The 8,776-nt window shown below is 38.1% G+C and overlaps 1 protein-coding gene across 2 annotated transcripts in view; it reads right to left on the reverse strand.

The window, feature by feature from the left end:
• lsp1a (lymphocyte specific protein 1 a) overlaps window positions 1-8,042 on the reverse strand; it is a 27,832-nt gene extending 19,790 nt beyond the window's left edge. The window contains exons 1-2 of one of the 2 annotated variants that reach the window (XM_044125706.1): window positions 7,700-8,004; window positions 386-532 (exon numbers count right to left, since the gene is read on the reverse strand). In XM_044125706.1, the coding sequence (XP_043981641.1) occupies window positions 386-532; window positions 7,700-7,758 (206 nt within the window). In that variant the 5' untranslated portion in view covers window positions 7,759-8,004. Of the gene's footprint in view, window positions 1-385; window positions 533-7,699 lie in introns of both variants that reach the window. The other variant, XM_044125704.1, reaches the window with a different exon arrangement.
• Between the last annotated feature and the right edge of the window lie 734 nt (window positions 8,043-8,776).

Raw genomic sequence — 8,776 nt, forward strand, 5'->3', positions numbered from 1 at the left:
ACATGCAAACTCCATGCAGAAAGACCCAGGGCTGGGAATCGAACCCAGGACCTTCTTGCTGCAAAGCAACAGCTCTATCAACTACAAACTCATTTTTGATAGTATGTTGAATGACATATTTTGCACTAATTTTTGAGAGAGTGGGCAGGATTAAGGGTTACTTCATGACTTCTAGAATTATGTTTAAGCGGCTTTATTATACAAGACCTATCAAAACTTGGAACTGTGACGTCAGTTTGATTTGATTGATATAACCATTTGTTTGCTAGAGAAGTCTGCAGTCAGATTAATAATATATCAAAATGGAAGTCAAACTCGCCCGTCTTTTATAACATGAATCGGCTGCAGTATGAAGAAAACAGTCAGTTTTGTTGTGTGTGCTCACGTGTTCCTCTCCTCTTGCGCCTCGGTCTCTGGTGACGATTCTTCCGGTGTTGAGCCGCTGTTCCGTCGGCGTAAAGATTCTCGAGCCTTTCGGCGACGTTCCCGCTCCACTTCTTCAGCATCCTCAATGCTCCTCTGAGCGGTGAGTCTGGGCAGAAGAACAAATACTGAAGTTAAAGGTATCGAAACGTCCCAGCGGCTTTTTGTGAAAGCTGCTTTTGCATTCAAACACACCAAAAGGAGAAGAGCAGCCCACATGTTATTTTCATACATCAGAGTGGTTGAAAACAGGGCATTAACTAATGTAAATGCTTCAACACTTTTGATAAAATGTCCGAAAAAACTGCTGGGAAAAATACAAAATGAACAAAATTAAGTTTATATCCACAGTATGCGTTGTGCTGCATTCCACAATTTCGCATTGCTTCATCTGTAAACATGTTACTTTGCATGTTTTTACCTTCAACAATGTAATATTTTGGATTCTATGTGTTCTTCTATCTCTTTTATCATCTGATTACACTCACACGCTGCAGTTGACATAACCATGTTTATGTGTGACGACCGCTAGCAACAGATTGAAACTGATTTAACTACTTGATGTTTTATGTTTAACGTTGTACTTGATGAAAGGCCATCTGATTAAACTATTAAACATGTCAGTTCCTCTATGGCACTGACACGTGGCATAGAGGGTTACCTTTTCTGAAGCTGAAGTACCAGGCCATTCATTCAACTGTTTTAGCTCCACCAAAGTGTTTTCCTTTAGCAGGAAGGGATGAGGGAGAAGTGGAGAGGCTGGAGCACAGGACGCAGATAAGTTGGGTGTCATCGGTATGAACAGTTGGATGGAAAATCAGTGGGAATTTTTTTTTTTTATTGTTGTGAGCACAACAGGAGGCAGAAATGTCAGGCCAGCGCAGATCATTTTTCATGATTGTAATGTATCATTACAATCATGACACATTGAGCTGGAAGTTGAGAAAATATGTTTTTGTTTTGTCAATAAAACCAAACAAAACCGAAACCAGAGGCAAGAACGAACACGCTGTCCCACTGAGCGTTTCCTCAAATAATGGTTGATGAAGTTCCCTTGAGGCAAGCCATGGAGGTCAGTACAGTCCACGCTAGATTATGAGCAATGATTTATCTGGAAAGACACATCCAGCTTTTAAGAGCAGAAAAGTGTCTGCATGAATTCAGTTAACGTTTAAAATTCTTCTTAAAAATTTTGAGGTAAGATCAGGAAGTGTCCGTTGGTTTAAGTCGATTTAAAGCTGAGTTCCTCAGTTTCAGGTGGCAGAAAGTCACAACAACATACTTGAGGATGAAGTTGAATATGAACACGCCTCACACTGCCAGTCAGATGTTGTTGTCTTCATTTACTTTCTATGGTTTATTTTTGGGCACTTTCATTAAATACTAAGAAAGCTACACTGAAAAAAGAAAATAGTTGAACCAACTTAATTGAATTGCTTCAATTGGTACCAAGTAATCCAATTAAGTTTATCCAACTCAATCTATTAAGTTGGATTAGCTCAGCAATTTAAGTAAGTCTTTCTGAAATCATTTAGGAATCACTTTAGTTTACTAGTTTTAAAATATTTCTTTTTTAATTTAGTGGCCTTTATTCAAGAGTAGTTAGACAGGAAAGTCGGTAATGGAAGATGGGGAAGACATTCAGCAAAGGCCATCAAGCCGGGAATTGAACCTGCGACGGCCGCATCAAGGACTAAAACCTGCTTATGTGAGTTGTACTCCACCATAGCAGCATCACAGTCGGTACAAAATCTGTCTCTAGTGAAGCTTGTGTCATGACGTTAGACATAAGGATATGAAAGCAGCATTGAACTTAATTGTTTCAAGTAAAGTCAAAGAAAAGTTCCTTTAAGTTAAAAATGTGTAACTCTTCAGTAAATTCAACACAAAAACCTAAGTAGTCATCACTAAACCAAAAGAATTAAGTGAGATTAATGTAAATAAGTCCAAAACTCGTTCAATGCTTGTTCAATCTTCAAATCAATGTGTCACTTGTGCACAACAAAAAAGCAGCTTCTCATCTCTGAACACATTGGAAATGCTTTTGGACATCATGCAAGTGAATATGTCCAATTCTCTGCTTTTATGTTTTCAGTTCCTTATGTCATGTTAATCATCATCATCCTGTGGATTCTGGTCAGAGTCGAGCCAAGGCTGCTAGCAGTTTGTTCAGCATCGTCTTCCTTCTTACGTGTTTATTTGCCATCACTTTTATTGTTTTTGTCTCTTGGTGTTCCTTCCCTGATACCTTTCATATCTGGCCACCAGCCTTCTGATTACTCCCTCAGCAGGTGACTGTTGTTAATGTTTATTTGGACATTAACGAAACAAAGACAAGACAGGAAATCTAGACGAGTCTCCGGAGCCTCTGTGTTGTTGGAGCAGAATCGGTTACTTGGCAGGTTTGCTTCATAACAGATCCATACTCACATGATGGATAAGAACTGCCAGCAACCACACAAAGCCTTTTGCTCTGTCTGCACATGTAGAAGTGCAACAGAAGAGGAAGAGGGATCACAGTCAGGAGGGAAGAGGTTGAGGGTATTATACTTCAGCTGCTCTTTTGTAATCTCTCACACTGTCATCAGGAGGATGAATGGATTGAATGATACAATAATAGTATTCAGCCAGAAAGCCCTCCAGCCTTTGTGGTGCAGATGGGCACGGTGGGAACACGTTACAGATGAAGTCACTGTGCTGCAGGAACAAGTCAGAACAGAGAGAAGCAATGACTCACTGCAACTCCAGAACATAAATCAACAGGTGGGTTCAGAAGCCACAACAACAAGTCAGACTCCTGCTTGTCTTTATTTTATCGATCACTTGGGCATAATTACTGAAACTGAATTAAGTTCAACTTTACGCTATACTCAGACAAACAATATGAGGCAACCATGAGGCAGGACAGCAGAAGTAGACTTTGAGGTATCTTGGCACAACACAGATTTATTTGATTTTCTCGATGAGAAAAAATTAGGATTTGGTTTCATAACTATCAATGCATTGGAGCAGAAACAAGCATGAGCTTTTTTTTTTGAGAGGAAAAACTTGACGTTGCAGTTCATGAACTAAACAAGTTCAAAGTTTTTTTTAATAGAATTATTGAAACTCAATATTTCAAACCCAACCTGGGATGCGTAGCCCAAACAACTGACTGCTTTGTGTCACTTTGACATGGAGCTAATGTTGCTACATTTTGATACTAACTCTGGTAGCTGGATGGACACCGTTGACCACTTGGACATTTGAGAAGATTCCACCTAATTTAGCATTATTTTTGAGTGGGAAAAAAGGGAAAAATATCAGTTCAGAAGACCACTGTGATAAGGAGACAACAAGCTGGCAGCTGCACAACTGAACCATTGATTGACTTTTTCTAGCAAGTATCTTGGTAGGCCAGAAAAGAACTGGTATCACAGCTCTCTACTGCTGACTGTCGGTCCTTCATCCTTTTAATGAAGACAATATGTGGAGAGTTGAGAAAGGCCTGTGCTCTCATCACTCATCAGCCCACCTCCCCCAAACACATTCCAGATTGTGTTATCTCTTTGGACACACTGAGGCAACCCACACATGAGTCAGGGATCCAGTCTTAGAGGTCACAGATCTGCCCCGGTCTGTGCTGCAGACTGAGCCAACCTGACAAAGAGCTGATTAAAAGCAGACCTGCAGGCCCTTGTGACCGCTTCTTCTGTCACACAATAAAAAACCTGTAAAGACGCTGAGACCAAATAAAGTCTTTCCAAAAAAAAAAAGCAGCACTAGTTCAAAATGAAGATCATGCTCTAAACACCTCCAGCTGAACATTTTGTGCTATTTCCATGATTCACTTCCTGTGTCCAGATTTACTTCTAGATGGTTGAGTATTTTTCTCCACTAACTACCTTTTTTACATAGTGAAGTTAATGTTGGTTTTTAGATGGTGAGCTGTAGCAGTAGATCATTAAACCCAACAATAAAACTTCTTTGAATTCCTTCTTTGACTCATAAGCTCCTACAGTCTTCCACACTAACTGTCTGAGGTTCTACTGAATTGGTTTTCTATTCATGTTCACCTAAAATGATACACCTGTGTGTACTTCTAGCTATTTAAAATGTCCGAATTTAATCCTGACCAGAAGCTGCTTTGGTAGTGGGCTTCATGTCACAGAAACCAACAAATGAGTATATTGGTCATATAATTGTACTACTGAGGTCACTACCTTAGTAGTATATGATGATATACTACTTTAATGAAGTAGTATATCATCTATCCATATATCTGTGTACAAATTTGATACAAAAAATAAGATTTCATAATTAAATTTTTTTTTTACATCCTTCAAATTTATACCAAATATTAGAAACAAAGATCTCAGTATAGAAGACAATTATAAACCAAAGAAACAGTAAACATCATAGAGAAAGCACTACATGAAGTTTCTCAGAAGCAGGTCAAACATGTCCAAACAATCTGAACTCCCTAAGAGAAGGGAACATGGCGAACACTGCTGAAAAACAGCCGAGCAGTATTTGTATTGCATTTGATGTGATGTCATGGTTTCTGTCTGCACCTCTGCACAGAGCCCATCTTCTGAGTAAACTATAAGTCAGGATGAGAGAGCCAAACACTGCCAGCTGTTATCTGGAAGCCCTGTGATTCTTCCAGTGACTCACCAATTACAAAACCTCGACAGAGGCAGAGGCAAGAATCAAACCGTCAGCATTCATTCTGAGTCAGAGGAAAATCTGGAGTAACTTTATGAGGACAGCAATTCATACATAAAACCATATTTATGATGTCATGTGACAAGACGTTTTGCTGACCTATCTGAATGCTTATAAAAACTGTTTGGAAAACTGAGAGGCATTGGGATAAGTATTATATCATACATATGTGCAGGCAGTCTTTCCTGTACATTCAGAAAGACTGCACAATTTAAATTTTCATGTGCAAAAAGGAAAATGTTGCTTTACCTAAACTCATGAAGGTCAAACTAAAGTTTTGCACAAAAAATATAAACAAAGTCCAGAACTCATGCAATGATGTTGTTTGGACAAATACTCATTTCATACATTTGAAGAAAAAATACTCATCAGAAGTCCTGTTATTCCTAAGAAAAAAGCTAAAATCTTGATCTTCTGCAGAAATTGATTTATTTATTTTTTTTTTTTTGTAATTCAAATTTTTATTGATTTTCTGAATATTATCTCACATAAAACACAAATACAAAACAAAAAGGCTGGTGCACCCCCCCCACCCCCCAATACCCAGGGTACAGTCATATATTATATGTATGTTACAGTGTCAATTCAAAAACATTCAGTAGTTGAGAGAAAGGTAATTGTCCGGGAAAATCAGACTTCATCCAGATACATTACTCGAAGCCATAGTTCTTTTCAATGAGTCCCAAAAGCTATCCCATTCCATGTCCCTTTTCCCATCCATGTTGTTGAGCATGACTTCATAAGAAGCTGTATCCGTCATTGATTTAATCCACTCATTTAGCTCGGGACACTTTGTGGTCTTCCAATGTCTTAAGATGATCCTGCAGGCTGTCACCAGACCGACCATCACAACTGCAAAAGCTCCTTTTGGGGTGTTTGGCATTTGAGATCGGTCTCCCAGTAAACACAGTTCTGGAGTTGCAGAAATTGATTTTAGCTGATTGAAACATTCAGGAAACCAGTTCAACATCTGACAAACGTAATCCATCATAAGAGCAGTCATCAGTGATTGTTGTCACATTGATGATGAATGAAATGGATGTTACTGATTAACAACACCTTCATAGCAGGAGTGTGTAAATTCTCAATTACCATTTGACTCATGGAACGTTCTACTTGATGAAACTCCTTTCATCAGGTAAAACTTTCCATTAGTCAAATTCATCTCATTCTGGCTCAAAACAACATGTTAGAACATCGACGTAAGATTTCATGACAGCAATCTGACTGGTTCTGACTGATTGACATGTAACTATGCCTTTCAGCGCATCACAAGTTTGCACAGGCTAAACACACATCAGCAGTGGGTGAATGTGGCTTTAAACAACCATGTGAGAAGGAAATTCAAACTATATGTTTGTTGTTTTGTTGTGATATCTGAGCCAAAAGCTTTCCTTCAGAGTCCTGGCTGACCACATCACAGTCTCTCCTCTGTCCTCTGCTGTCTGCCTCCTACTGGATCTGGTTGTAAACAAGATGTCTTGCCATCAAAAGCCAGTCTCTTCTCTTCTATATTCTTTCCTTACACCCCTAGAACAAAAGAATCAAAGCAGCCATTCTTGTCCAAATTAAATAAACATAAATATGTTTAAACTGAAGTGAAATCTTTTCATTATATACCGCTCTGTGAAATTTATACTTTGCCTTGTTTTTTATTTTTTTATTTTTTTTTGGCCGCAGATATAACAACACAGAGATTTAAATTGACTTTAAATGTAAATTAATTTAAACTAAAAAAGACGTATTAGAAAAGAATTAACTTTACTAAAGGAATCTTGTTCGATCTTTTGATTTGCTTCTGTCTTAGTTTGGTATAAATTGTTATAACTTGTTATAACCTTTGTTAGAATGAAAAAAGTGAACAGAACTGAGGAAACCATGGGAAATGATTAAATTGTAATTTTAAGTAGCACCCCAAATGACCAGTCAAGCTATGGCTGCAGGTGCAGAAATAATTTGAGTCACTGAAGAGCCTCATAGAACCAAACTCAGAGAGGCAAACCCCAGAAAAAACAGGACATACCTCCATACATGAGCACATAGAAAACAATAGAGGGATTCAGGTGTCCTTTCCCCTCTGACTCTGGTTAGTGACACCATTTCCCAGAAAATCCTTCGGCAACTACTTTGTCTTAAATGTTTCAACTACAAAGTCTTCATTGCCATCCTAAAAAAATACACTTAGTAAGGTTTAATAACAAAATAATCAAGCAATAGATTAATTATTTACTACAAATATTAGCTTGTGGAAAAATGCACCTAAATCCCCATGTGACCAATAATGTTTCCACTAATCCAAGGATTTCCACTGAAACAGATTGATTTTCCCAGCAAACACACTCAAAATCTGGAAAAAAAAAAAAAAAAACTGACAAAACCTCTCAGGTTTCTGATGATCGTTTAAAAATTCACAGCATGAAGCAAAAAATCATGTTTACTCATGTTACCTCAGTCACTGTTAGAGATACGTTATTTGCACATTAATAACAAATAATGTATCTCAGTGACTGTGCAGCTTTCTAAAACAAAAGAAACGACCATGAGAAACTGAGATGTATCCATCACATACCTCATTAGATTTTGCAAACCCTGTTTGCTGGAATTTCTCCTCAGCAGAGCATGGGACATGTTTCCCTCTTTTCTGTGTCTTGTTGTCCTTTTCTTGTTGCCTCACACTAGTGGAAATAACAGAGATCACACCAGCTGCTGATATGGCTCTAAGATCAACCCCCCTGAGAGAAGGTTTTTTTGTCCTGAAGTTGTACCAAGTTAAAAAAGCACTGAAGTGTGTGAGAATCTGGGTGTAATGGTAAAGTCTCTTTAAGCACACACACAGTCTCAATCCTTACAAAGCTTGTTGAGAATGCCAGTAAGGCTCAAGGGGACTAGCTCCTTTCTCTCATGGAGGCTGGATCTTTAGTCATTACACTCCCCCCAGCACAAACACACATGTCTCCCCTCCCTCTGTTCTACATGTGGTTTTCATTGAAGAGCAGCGGGATTCAGAATCCCTCTTCTCAGTCTGTATTCCATCTCTGTCTGTTATTCCTCCAAACATGGTTTTCCCCAGCGTGGAATAAAAAAACAAGAGCCTGTCCCTGAAAAAATAACAATCTACTACTGTGGGGTCATCAGGTTCTGGAATATACTCATTTTTCTGTTTCGGTACTGGATGACGAAAAAAATTATGCAAATTTTTTTTTAATTATGTGAGGTGAATGAACATATACACAAACAACAAGTTGAGTGAATGTAAAAAGTCCTGGCACCAAAAACAATGTAATGAGCCATACAAATTAATAATCAATAAACAGATAAGCATACAAAAAAGCATAATTTGGCATTTATAACATTTGCAGTCATGCATACCTAATGCAAAGGCATGAGCTGCTCCAAAATACTACAGCAAGACTTCTGGTGAAAACAAAAAACCAGGAACATATTTTTGTAATTTTAACTTTATCAGTCCTATGTTAAAATTAAGATCTTCTTCTTAAATATAAAGCGTTTTTAAAATATTGCAGTCAACTCAGCCAAAAGATTTGAACAAGTCAATAAATGACAGCAGTGCTTTTTTCCATTTATTGTAATCATTCACTAACAGCATTTCTTATTGGCATGTTGCTTTGAATCCTGTTTGATGTCT

The sequence above is a fragment of the Gambusia affinis genome, linkage group LG08, assembly GCF_019740435.1.
Source record: "Gambusia affinis linkage group LG08, SWU_Gaff_1.0, whole genome shotgun sequence".
In the NCBI taxonomy this organism is placed as follows: Eukaryota; Metazoa; Chordata; class Actinopteri; order Cyprinodontiformes; family Poeciliidae; genus Gambusia; species Gambusia affinis.